This window comes from Mycteria americana, chromosome 12, assembly GCF_035582795.1.
Source record: "Mycteria americana isolate JAX WOST 10 ecotype Jacksonville Zoo and Gardens chromosome 12, USCA_MyAme_1.0, whole genome shotgun sequence".
NCBI lineage: Eukaryota > Metazoa > Chordata > Aves > Ciconiiformes > Ciconiidae > Mycteria > Mycteria americana.
Genome location: NC_134376.1, coordinates 4,974,773 through 4,987,689, shown reverse-complemented (window position 1 = coordinate 4,987,689; position 12,917 = coordinate 4,974,773). Strand labels below are relative to the sequence as shown.

At 43.4% G+C, this 12,917-nt stretch overlaps 1 protein-coding gene across 1 annotated transcript in view; it reads left to right on the top strand.

Annotated features, from left to right (window-relative positions):
• FOXK1 (forkhead box K1) overlaps nt 1–12,917 on the top strand; it is a 55,694-nt gene that overhangs the window by 34,408 nt on the left and 8,369 nt on the right. Inside the window, exons 3-8 of the mRNA XM_075515644.1 lie at nt 2,922–3,078; nt 4,363–4,509; nt 6,280–6,473; nt 7,631–7,797; nt 8,516–8,797; nt 11,081–11,308. Of these exons, the coding sequence (XP_075371759.1) occupies nt 2,922–3,078; nt 4,363–4,509; nt 6,280–6,473; nt 7,631–7,797; nt 8,516–8,797; nt 11,081–11,308 (1,175 nt within the window). The remainder of the gene's footprint in view (nt 1–2,921; nt 3,079–4,362; nt 4,510–6,279; nt 6,474–7,630; nt 7,798–8,515; nt 8,798–11,080; nt 11,309–12,917) is intronic.

Here is a 12,917-nt window from a genome sequence, read left to right as displayed (position 1 = left end):
TTCCCTCTGAAGAGTGCTCTGATGATTGACTGAGAGCTTGAACACTTAGCAGCATGTGTTACCCTGTCTCTTTGCCTGGAGTGGCTAAAAGTTCATGTCTGTTCTGTACCCGTCTCTTGATTTGATCATTGATCCACACTGAAAGGAGGCAGGTCTATCTGGGCAGAAGTGTTCCACTCTGGTAAAAGAATAATATCTTTTCCAAATATTCAGCTACTGCTGTGGCTGTCCCACAGGACAGCTGCTTCTTTAGGGGACTGTCGGGTTCTTCAGTGACTACCTACTGGGAGAGACTGGCTTTTCTAAAAGTTAACAACACTTTAGGTTGGAGAGGCTTTGTCAGCACTCAAGAGAATCACAGCCCTGGAGCGTAAGGGTTTCTTCCTTTGTTTTTTAAAAAATATCAAGAGATTGTACTTACAACTCATTGTCAGCCTCGGAAGCTAAAATTTGAACAGCGAAATCTGGGCTGCTTGCTCTGCTGATGTTGAATCGAATCAGTTCTTGTCTGAACTGCATGGGACAATCTTTGAAGCCATACTAGTTTTATTTATTAAAAAAAAAAAAGCAAAGGAATACAGTTCTGTGCAGAGCATGAATTTACTTGAACTTTTCTCTTTTCCACATCCTTGACCTGAGTTTTGGCTGCTGTCTCTGGTTTGCTGTTCATGTATTTCTGCAGACAAAGAACAAAATCGGAAAACTCTGTTTCATCCTATTGCACTCCTAGTCTGTGTGTTACAATAATTGCTCAGGTGCCAAACACAAAGATTAAAAAGAATTGCTGTGCTTTTAGTTTGTCATTGTTTCATGTATGAAAATGACTTTCATTTGTAATTATCTGCACATTATAAGAAGTGTGTATGTAGAGAAGCTATTGAAAAATGACAGCGGAATAATTAAATTCACACCAGCTCCCCATGTGAATGCTAAGACATCAAGAGTGTCTTCTGTCGTTTAGTGATATCCACTTCCAAAGTGGGCTCAAAGCGTGGAATAGCGAACTTTGATTCATTTTCCTGCACAAACAGGCCTCTTCTTTTTGAAAGACTAGGTAGGAAGTGCCTTTATCTCTGGCAAAGGGAGATTTATAGGTATGGGCTCATCAACATTATATACCTTGCACCTGCTGAAAGCTTCACCTCCTGCTGCACATCTGAACAGCATCACCCATTAATGCCAAGGACTAACAGTGGGCGCTGAAAGGGTTACCAGGTGCTGTGCAACACTGCGTGGCTAGTATATGGGAGATGGGTGAACTTGGGTTTCCTATTGCAAGGGTTTGTTGTGGCTGAATATTTCTGTTGCCTTTTCCCTCTCCCCCGGCCCCCCATCCTGTAATTCACTTTTAAAAGAAACCAGTCTCGCTTGTGCTGAGCTCAGCACTGCAGCCATTTGCAAAGACGCCACAAGGAGAAGCAGCACTTCTCAGTTTACAGGCTGGACTGCGGTAGGAAATGGTCATTCCTTACACTGTCAGATTGCTTATGCACCAAAGGTATTGCCCACTGAGCAAACAAGGGTTGTCTCACTGTTTTCTCTCCATCCGCATGTGTACGTGTGTGTGTGGGAAGCTATTTAGACAGTCCCCTTTTTGAGGAAGGGACCGTGTTCTGTGTTTTTTCGTGCAGCATTTAGCACAGTGCTGTGATAAGTGTCAGTTACTGCATTTATTTGCGTCAGGGTTAGCACTGTTATTGGCCATTTGGCTGATAAGAGGATTGCTTATGCTGGTTTTACTGAATTCTAGTTCCCAGCTGTGGGCTTCAATTTGCATCTTTTCGTACAATTTGAACTGCTTATTTTGCCATGTGTATCTTCTGTGTATTGTTTTGCTTTCTTGCTCACCATTTTTCTGCTCTTATGTAGAAGACCTGTGGAATCCTGGGACTTGGCTATGTGTCATGATGCTCTGGCATTGCACCCCTCAATGCCGGACGGCGCAGAACGGAGGAGAGACAGAAAAAGGGAACTTCAGATTCCCAGACTCATCCCTCTCCTCCCGTCCTACCAACCCTGCAAATCAAGGATGTGTGATCCCTAGACAAGCCGTTCTGATTAGTTCTCATCTTGTAGCGTTCACTTCTGTGTGCCTGAGTGGTGCTGCAAATTATAGCCACCTTTTATTTGTTTGTAGCTTTTTATCAACTTTAGCATGGCTTTCCTGCTCAGTAGCTGTTCCTGTAATGCCATCTTGTGGTGGCCCTGGGACTCTAAATGTGTGTCTTCCCCATGCTAGCCAAAGCTGATGGGTGAGATACCGTCCGTGTTGTATACTAGTGATTGCAGCTCCCTTTTGTTAGCTGCATTTGTGTGCTGGTGAGTCAAGGAAGTACCTGTCTCTAGCTGTGTGGCACTGATCAGGGTATATGATCTTCTGAAGCTCGGGTGTTGTGTTAGACAGGGACCTTCATGGCAGATGCCTGCACTGGGTGCTTTAACTATGATACTGTACAAGAACATAGCCTGTATCTGTTAGAAGGATTGATTAAATATTACCTCTGTTATAAGGAGAGTGGTGTGTTGTTTGTTCACAAGTTATAATAGCAAGCTATTTATTTAAGTAAGTATTCACCCCTGATACAGTGTAGTTGTTTTAAGTCCCACATTGTTTTAAGTGCTTCTCTAAACACAGAAGGATTGTTTAATACTTTGAGACTCTGCTGTCTTGTGATTGTAGAAAGCGGGAGAGGGGGAGGGCAGTGGGGGTGTCAGGATTTTGTAGAAATTCCAATTTTATCTCTGTCTTTTTTTTCCTCAATCTGTCTGGGCTTTGGATAAGCCACAGGGGCAAAAATAAGTCCAGTGCATATCTGCTTCTCAGTGACCTGGGAGCTTTACTGTACCTTAGAGGGTAAGAACTATGTGTCTTGTTAATAAATGAAGTAACAAATAACTGTATTTCCTTTTTGCCTCTCCAGTGTTCCCAACTCTTGCCCAGCCAGTCCACGTGGTGCTGGATCCTCAGGATATCGTTTTGTTCACAACATTACCTCGGATCTGCAGCTGGCAGCAGAGTATGCCGCAAAAGCAGCATCAGAACAGCAGGCAGATGCATCTGGCGGGGACAGCCCAAAGGTTCAGAGAAAAACATTACTTACTCAGCAGTGCTCACTGGGAGGCTTATTAAGACCTGGCAGTTTATTGCCAGTGCTGGATATAGTTAAAAGGGGTCTAAGAATACCCTGGCCATAAGGGTGCTATATACAGTATCCTCCAGGGTTTGGAGACCATGCCTTCAAACCAGGATCTTATTAGTGGTAGATGATGAATCTGCTTGCTTAGCTGCCCAAAATGTGTTCAAGTCATTCCCTAAAATGGTTAAGGGAGAAGAATTTTTTTTTTGCTTGCTTGATAAATGAAGAACCCATAAAGAAGAGGTACATTAAAATTCAGAGTCTTGTTTTCTCCTTTTAATTAATGGTATTTTGCAAAACACAGTTGGAGAAAGGGGAAGCAGGGGAAGAAACCAGATCCTTGCCATGAGAAATCTGTAGTCTCACTTTAAAACAAACATGAAGGCCTGTCAAGCAAGTGTTAAATGAGGAGAGTAGCAAGTGGAATTTAGATTAAAAAATAACTTAGTTATAATGATAAAATGTAATTTTGGTGAGCTGATCTTCAGATCAAAGTTAAAGGTCTAGATCCAAAACCACCTGATTTGGGACTGGGTGGAGGAGCACAATACTAGATGGCTTTTTTTTGTAGATTGAATTCTCCCTTGAGACAAGAAGGGCTATTCTTGATGGAGTAATATGAAGAGCTGGGAATATGAGATCTGGCAAACAAATTAAAGTTCCTAGAATGAAACAAATCCTGCTGGAGAGGAGAAGGGACAGGATCAAGTTTTATATTGGGCTTGTTGCTGGGAGGAGAGCTGATAGCATATTTGCATGAAACCTTTCTAACAAAGTGTAGTTGTAGCTGGGCAGAATTGAAGGCTTTAGTTTCATGAACACTGAAAGCAGTGACTGTACCCTACACTCTCTAACTCTTTGCTTCCAATTGCTTGTCCTGATCCCGTTCCTTGCGCTGGTGTAAGCGTGTGTGGTAAATTCAGTGGGGAATGGAATCACACAAAAAAGCAACTTTAATTGGTGTTTGTGGGGAAAGGGAAGGTGATACTTTAATGTGACTAAGTCCTGTAGTCCTGTTTGCGCACAAATGCTTGTGCGAAATTGGAAAGTGGCTGTATAAAACAGGAGTGAAAGGGAAGAGGGTGATGCTGCTCTTAGTTGCCCTGATGCTCTCTTAGCATCTGTGAAAACTACAGCCCAACAGGCTTTTTTAGTTTGGGTTGTTGGTACACTCTAGTGTGGGAATTCTTTGCTAGTGACTAAATTTGTTTGTTTTTTTCCTCAGGATGAGTCCAAGCCACCCTATTCTTATGCTCAGCTAATTGTGCAGGCTATATCTTCAGCACAGGACAGGCAATTAACACTAAGTGGGATCTATGCCCACATTACCAAGCATTATCCGTATTACAGGACTGCTGACAAAGGCTGGCAGGTGAGTTCTTGACACTGACAAGCTTTTAAACTACTTTGACAGGGCTTATCTGCTTTGAAATGCATTTATTAAAGATTTGGAGCACTGGGAATAGAGCTGCTTTGACTATTCCCAGAGTGAATTTGTTTAACGTAAGCTAACTAGTTTGTGGGTGATTAGGGTTTTTTTAAAATACTTTCTAGGGCAATGTAGTGTGTTACCATTGGGCTCTCTGGTTTCTGAAACCCTTTTAATACGGTAGTCATGTGTTTTTCACTTTTGTTTTTTATTCTTCCGCATCCTTGCTATCAGTCACTCCTCTACTCAGATACTTGCCTGAATCTTGCTTCGTCCTTCACCTTGTCTTTGTTTGGCATGATCTGTCCAAGCAGATGATGTCCAGCCTAAAACTGAGCTCCCAGTTTTTAATCATAATATCTTAAATCATCACAGATGTTTTATTTTCACAGTGTATCAATTGCATTGCCTAAGTCACAGTTTGCAAGTTTTGAATCTCAGAATGGGAACTTGGGGAGCTTCGAGTCTGTGCCCTCCTTGTGGTATTAAAGGAAATCTGACCAGCTTCATAGGAGAGTTTGAATGTAGTTAACACATGCTAAATCAAGCTTAAACGTTCACTTGAGGGCTGCTTTCAAAGCTCCAGAAACCTCAGCTCCACCTGCTTTTCAGACTTTTTCTTGGCATTGCACCTCTGAAATGGGTGTTGTCATTTGAATATAATACACTAATGCAGCTGGAAAGAGTCTTGCAGCTGCTGATTTCATTGTGTTCAACTGGCAGGATCAGTACTGCTTGGTGCACTTTGAGTACAGTTGGAATAAATACATTTCTGCCTCCCTGGCATTTCCCTGCAGTTCTAATTAATTGTGGAATTCACTTCCTGCCTTAACCTGCTCGGCAGAGTTGTGCTTCGTGAACCAGTTGCTGCATCCTGCTTCAAAGAGAGCTGCATTTCAGTGGAGGCTGAAGTTGCCTTTTCCCCGCCTCTACCAGTGGCATTGTAAGGCTTCACTTGTGAAGAGCTCGTCTAAAGCTGCTACAAAAGCTCTTGTTTTGTTTTGAAAGTGGAAGAAGAATGAGCTTGTGCACACCTGGGCTTACTGAGGCTTTCCCCTAGCCCAAAAGACAGCACTACACCCAGTCAGAGTTGGGTTTTTGCAATGAAAAGGATAAATAGTCTTATGAACATTTGGAGAGCCGTACAGTGCTAGACTCATGCCATATAGATAATGGATTCTTCTCAGACGCAGCTGTCTGAGGGCATGTTGGCTGGCTTGCATTATGATTACCATGAGATGCAGTGTCCTTTAGGGCATGTTTGGACACCCCGGCGATCATTTGGCAGGTAAGCAGTTAGCACAGGCTCAGGCAATTTTTTCCGCTTGCCTAGAATAAAGCCTGTCTTTTGAGAGAGTTCTGATGTGGTTTACAGTGATTTCCCCCCTGCCTCAGCAAAAGCTCTGCCTTCATTGCTTTCCACAGAAAAGTCACTGCACTGCCTGGCTCCAGATGTATTTAAGTGATGGTGTAGTACCAAGCAAACCCATCTTTCAGCATGGTTAGTAGAAACTCTGACACTTTTCCCCAGGTTTTCTCTTGCAGTTCTCCTGTGACTTTGGAGCTGTGTGAGTTGAGTGACTTGCTTCTGTCTTCAACACTGATTCTGGCGGTGTGGATTTTATTTTTCCAAGCTGTGTGGCAAAACCCATTCATCTTTGCTATATGCTTCCTCATGGCAAAATAATCATCTCATTCCTCTGCTTCCTGTAGAATTCCATTCGGCACAACCTCTCCTTGAACCGTTACTTTATTAAAGTCCCACGCTCCCAGGAGGAGCCTGGAAAGGGCTCCTTTTGGCGAATTGACCCTGCCTCTGAAGCCAAACTAGTAGAGCAAGCATTTAGAAAACGAAGGCAAAGAGGAGTGTCCTGCTTCCGAACACCTTTTGGGCCTCTCTCCTCCAGGTAACTTAACTTCCTCTAATCTTTGTGCCAAACTCATTACAAAGAAAACAAACAAACTTCTCCTGAAGTACAGTGAGCAAACTTTAGTTCTGTTTATAGTTTGAGAGGTAGATAGTCCTGAGGCATAATCTGAAAATTGTTCTGACTTAAGTGTTTACAAAAAAAAATCCAGAACCAAACTACAAAATTGCATCAAATAACATATCTGTTTTGGCATCATTTCAAAGAAATTCAAAGCAGTTATCACCAGAGTAAGTGTTTTCAGATGCCAGTCTCATTTCAGGAAAGCTGTGTTTAGATGTGGATTAGATCATAGTGGGAATAACTTTTGTGGTATTTAAAACAGTCTCCTGTAGGGAAGATCAGGTTGATCATGGCTGTCAGCAGTGAAGCAATGGAGGGGTGTTCTGTGTAGCTGCTCCAGTCAGCGGTGTAACTGCACCAGAGGAACTGTGTGCAATGACAGCTTTCTCTGAGCCCTGTAGCTGTGAGGATGAGACTTGCAATTCAACGCTAGCTGGAGCAGTTTCATGTAACGTTGCTCCCACACCTTGTTTCTTTTCTGTCTGTTAAAATGGGGAGAAACAGGAGGAGAGGTTTTCAGCTGATCAGCTTCTCTATCTTGTTTGTCATTAAAGAAATGTTTAATTCCTCATGTGTTTGGTGGCCACATGGGACCAGAGGTGGGAACCAAGTGGTTGGGGAGGGAGGCAATGGGGAAAAGGAGCAGTTGATCTGTAAGCATATGTGGGGCCAGACGCTTGCATCTACATTGCATCTTTCTTCCTCTTCCTCTCCCCATCACACTCAAACACTGACAAAGATCCTTTGAAAATGGCCTGAAACTATAAAACCGATCTGAACGTGAGGCACTTCCAGCTTCTCTGTCAGCAATGGGTCTGAAAATGAAATGTTAAGCATACTCTGAAGGGTCCAGTTTCCGTCAGCAAGGAAAAATATGACAGTATTTGGTGCTAGAGCATTTGTGAGGTTACCGTGTACCTTTCAACTCTTCCCAGCAAGACTATAGTGGGTAGTGTGGAAGAAAGGCTGTACTTCTAGAGAATCCTGTACTGGAGATAACTCTTGGTCTCTGCTGCTGTCTTCTGGTCGAAATGCATCTACACTTGCCAACACTACATTCTCTGGTGTTTCAGGAGTGCTCCTGCCTCCCCTACTCACCCTGGCCTGCTGTCCCCTCACTCTAGTGGACTACAGACTCCAGAGTGCCTGTCACGGGAGGGCTCACCCATTCCACATGATCACGACTTTGGGTCAAAGTTAGCCTCAGTTCCAGAGTATCGGTATTCACAGAGTGCACCTGGTGAGTAGCTCCTGTTTCACAGAGGGTGACTGTTCACTTGCATCAAGTGCCATGCTGAGGACACTGCAGGAATGCTGCTACCAGTGTGTTACAGGAGGATCTAGGTCTTTCTTTCCACTTCATTGTTAGAGACTGATGATGCACATGCAACTTCAGACCATTTTTTCTTACTAGTCTTTGGATGAGGGGGCAGGAGATAAAGGAGTATGTAGAAACACATGAGCTAACCTTGAACTAGGTGGCTCTAAAGAACTGACAACAGAGTAGCCATGGTAGCGGGTAGCTTGCTCACACTGATTTACCAGTCTTCTGGATAAGATCAGCTTGGCTGTGCAGAGCTCTGTGGTGCTGTGGCCAGGGCCTTGGTAATTTGTTAAGCCCTGGTAAGTATCTGCTTGTCAGCTGTGCTGTAACTGGCCTGATGTATAGGGTGTTCCCTGCAAAGTTGAGAGGCAAAACTCATTACGTAAAGCTTCATTTTTTTTTGTGCTTATTGTGGTTTTTGTCCACAGAAATGTGCTCAGGTGGCAAGTAAGGTTTTTGTAAGTTAAGAAATAGAAGATTGAAGGTGGTATTTTTGAAGCCTTATTTTTTTGTTCCCTATCCCTACTCCTGCCAATGCTGAAGGACTAAGTATTGCAGATTAGAAGTGCATAGGTGAAATGAGTGGAGGCCTTTTTGCCTCTCCTATTAATGTACGCTTCTCTCTTCTGTTTAGGCTCTCCAGTCAGTGCCCAGCCAGTGATTATGGCTGTTCCTCCCCGACCATCTACTCTGGTGGCAAAACCAGTCGCATACATGCCAGCATCAATAGTGACTTCTCAACAGCCTTCATGTCATGCAATTCACGTAGTTCAACAAGCTCCTACTGTTACAATGGTCCGAGTTGTGACCTCCTCTGCAAACTCTGCAAACGGATACATCCTCACAAATCAGGGCACAGCAGGAGGAGCTCATGAAGCTGCAGGAGCAGTGTTGGACTTAGCTGGTGACCACCGAGGTAGCTTTTCACCTCCCTTGCTACTCTGCTAATAATTCTTGAGCAGGCTTGGGGGGGTGGGTGGTCAAATGCTGTTTCACTCACTGGGTGCTTAGCCCTTAATAAAAGATGTTTCTCCAGGTAAACTTAAACCAAGTAAGAGCTCATCCATTTGATGTCTCCACCAGTGAGCAGGACAACTGTGCTCCCTTGTCTCCTGTGGGGAACAAATGTAACAGACTTTGGAGGCTGAAGAAACATGCAGTGCTTTAAATATTTATATTATCCCTAATATCAATACTATTGCACAGCTGACCTGTGCATTGGTCAGCTGGATGTGCCATGGAAATGTATGCTTTTTCTAGCTAAAAGAGATGGTCTTGGAAAAGACTGAAACTCTCTGCTTCAGGGTGGCCTTGTAAATAAATGATTGAGCCCTTCTCTTCTGCAGGCCTGGGTTCCTAGAGGAAAGCATACACTTCTGGAAGTGCAGGCAGTGCCCCATTAAAGCAATCTTCAAAAACCAGTTACAATAAAGGCCTCTTTTTCCTAAGCTGGAAATTCCAGCCTTGGGGGATTTAGCGAGTTAAACCTTCTCTTGCTGTGATCTAGACAACACCTTGTCTACTTGCCATTTCAGAAGGGCTTAGCGCTACATGATAGATGTGTGTTGTACCAGCAGCAAGGCTAGTTACTCTGATTGCTTTTATGTGGGCAATGGGGCAATGGTTCTTCTCTAAGGGAAAGAAAAAAATTAAAGACCTTCCCCTACAGCAATAGCAGGACCACTGGCATTTTTAGTTCAGCACTGGTTATCCTGCTTGAGTTTCACTCACGTTCTCTAGAAATTCCTGTCTGGATCCCATACATGTTCCTGAAGCTCTAACAGTTGCAGCTGCCTGTCTGTCACCTGCTCCCTTCTTTCATTCACTAGTTCTTGCTGTCACTCGTTCTTTCCCTACTTGTCCCTCTGTTACTCCTACTCATATCCTTTTCTAGTCTCTACCTTCCCTTTGTTTTTCCTGGTTGCTCCATTTTCCTTCTTAATCTCCCAGCTTTCCATCAGCCTGCCTGCAGGTCTCGGCTCAATGCTTATGTCCCATCTAACTTTACTCTTGTTGTCTTCTAATGTTAAAATGGGAGAAGTCTTCTCTTCCTACAGGACTAATGAGTTTGTGCTTCCTGTCTGTCTTCTCTGCTTTGAGACCCACAGATCCCCTGGAAGAGAAGAGTGGCCCTCCGCTCCTGCATGCCCAGCAGGAGGCTGTCCTGTATCTGTTACATACCTGCTGAATTCACCCCTTACTTGTCCTGGGAAGTGAGATAAGTGGTTGAGTGCTCTCAAACAGTTATCTCTATCCAGGAACTCAGCCCTCCTTTCCTCCTTTTTTTTTTTTTTTAGTATTTTTTTCCTCCCTCTCAGTTTCTTCCCATACTTCCATAGCCGGCGAAAGCTTGCAGTTGTGGGAAGACCTTGTAAAACAACCTATGTGCAGGCCTGACAGCAAGCTGTTGCAGACTTTTGGCTCCAGGCATTGTTTAAGATCTTAATGCCTTCTCCTGCTGTGTGGTATTGAGAGTCAGGCCAATTCGCCTGTAATTACAAAGTAAGCTATGAGATTTGCAGTGCCTGCTGCCCATATCACAGCTGTAATGTGCCAATAAGGGAGATGATGCCTTTTTAGGACAAAAGGTCAAGTTTATAATCTTGATTTTTTTTTTTTTTTTTTCCCCCTGGCTGGGCAGCTTATGCTGTAAGAAAAATATTCTTAATATTGATAGAGTATATGTGCAATACAGAATATTTTATTGTTTTCAAATATTCATCCCTGACCTTCTGATGTGCTTCAAAATAAGCATTTCAGAGGGACTAATCTTCCCTATTCTTATGTCCCTGATTGCAGTGTTCTTCCCCTAATGAGCAGGGTGAGTGAACCATTACCTTCTCAGAGCTGACTGTACTGTATGAATCAGCCTGCAGAAAGTGTGTGTGTGTGTAGAGCCTGATCCTGCCTAAAGAGTTCTGGGCAGAATCTGAGCACTTCTCACAGTATTAGGCCTCTAGGAATACTCTCAGGTCCTTGGAGCCCAAATATGTTACTTTTGTGATGAAGCTGCCTCAGCCTGAGAAGCAGTGCTTTCTGTTCCCACTCTGTAAACCTTGTAGGACACATCAAGGACTTTGTGGTGCTGAGGTATTTTCACCTTTGTAAGCCTGGGGTATGTGTCACTAAAATGTTAATGAGAATAAAGCCTGCTCCTAAGCCAGGGTGGTAAATGATTGTTGTCTGTTCTACTCTTAAGCAAGCATGGATGAAAAGCCAACGATCGCATTTGCCACGATACCTACAGCCAGCCGTGTTATTCAGACGGTCGCCAGTCAAATGGCACAGGGTGTTCCGGGACAGACAGTCACGATCCTTCAGCAGGCAGCTCCAGTGACCATTGGACAACATCAGCTCCCTGTGCGGGCAGTCACTCAGAACGGGAAACATGCTGTCCCCACCAACAGCATCACTGGCAATGCTTACGGTAGGCTGTGTTTCCATTGCTTTCTGGTTTTTGATTGCTCTCTGACCTTAGCAGTTAGGTTGTAAAGCTGTAAGGGTTTTCTCTTCTTAGGTATGCAAGTTATTCCATGTGTTCAATTCCAAAGGTTGTCAACTTCTGTGGCTGTAAATGTCAGTGGTTGATATCCTTCTGTCCTCCTCTGTTTGCTCCCTTTCCCTAGTGGAGAAGTTTTGCTATCTACCATTGCTTCTGAAAAGTCCAGGGTCTTTCCTTTGTCCTTGGCTATGCATTTATTACTACTTATACTCTCTACCTCTTGTGGGTTACTTGTTGAAAGTGTTAGTGATTCTTGTGTAGAGCCTGTTTTCATTTGTTTTCCTCTGACAAACAGTCTTTGCTTTCAGCATGCCAAATAACAAAATTTCCATGGTGCTCTTTAGATCTTGTGAAATATGACTGTATAGAGTATTAAGAAAATAACATACTTTCCCATCTTAAGGTCTTAGAGCCTAAGAGAAATAAGCTCTATTTCATCAGGTTAATGAATGTAGGATTTTTTTTATATACAGGATGTGTTCTAGTCATTTGTCAAGCCTGATTTTTAAAAATTCCGTACTAGCTGTGTCTTGGCAGCCTCCTCTTACTGCTTGTTCAGCACCTCAGGTGTTGTCCAGTTAAGGATGCTGACTGGGGATGGTAGTATCCAGGTTTCTTACTCCCCTTTTCAATGAGATGCTAAGCACCTCTTGCTCTCCCAGGCTGGTGCTTACAGGGAGTTTGAAATGAAGGTCACTGGTGGGATTTTGATGGCTTTCATAAAGTGAAGTAGGAATGTTTCTACAGAATTTTCTGCCACGTCTATTTGCAGTATCACCTGACTTGCACATGAGTTGCAAGAATCTTATTGGAGCAATGAAAAAATGATAGCAATAAGGTTTTTATGCAACTAAGATATTAAATAGATCAGATAGGTGGAGTTGCTACTACCTGGCGGTAGTGTTTGTCTAATGTAGAATCAGACAGATTTTATTTAATATTTTTATGTTAGGATATTCTAGTATCACTAAAATTTTTCTAGCTCTCTCATCAAATTGGGAAGTATTCCAGTTGCATCTGAGGTTTTTTTGTAAGTGATAGTGAATTTTCTGGCTGACAAAACAGAGCCTGAGTCTCTTGACTCTTGCCTGTACGAAGTTAACTTCAGCTGCATGGTTTAGGTTCTCTAAGTCACTGAACTGTAATTGGTGACTGCCCTCATCCTTACCCTATTTTTTTTTTCCTTCATCCTCTTGATACACTACAGCCTCCTTCCCATGCCTTGGTAGAAGTTGCTGGGCTTTGAGGGCCTTTGTTCTGTTTGCTTTGTTTATTTATCCTAGGGCTCCTTTTTTGATGCACTTAGCAGTGAACACACTACTAATGTTCTGTCATTCCATCCTTTGCAAATCGGTCTGGAGGGCAGAGGATGTGCTGTCTCCCGAGTCCCCTTTGGCTGCCTCTGATTGATGCAGAGTCCAAAAACTGCGTGTGTTTTGTTTTCCAGGCAGTGTTGTGTGCCAAAGCCAGTGTGTAAGCACATTCTCTGTCTGGAACTAGGAATTGTAGACATTTTTACGGAGGGTTGCTACTT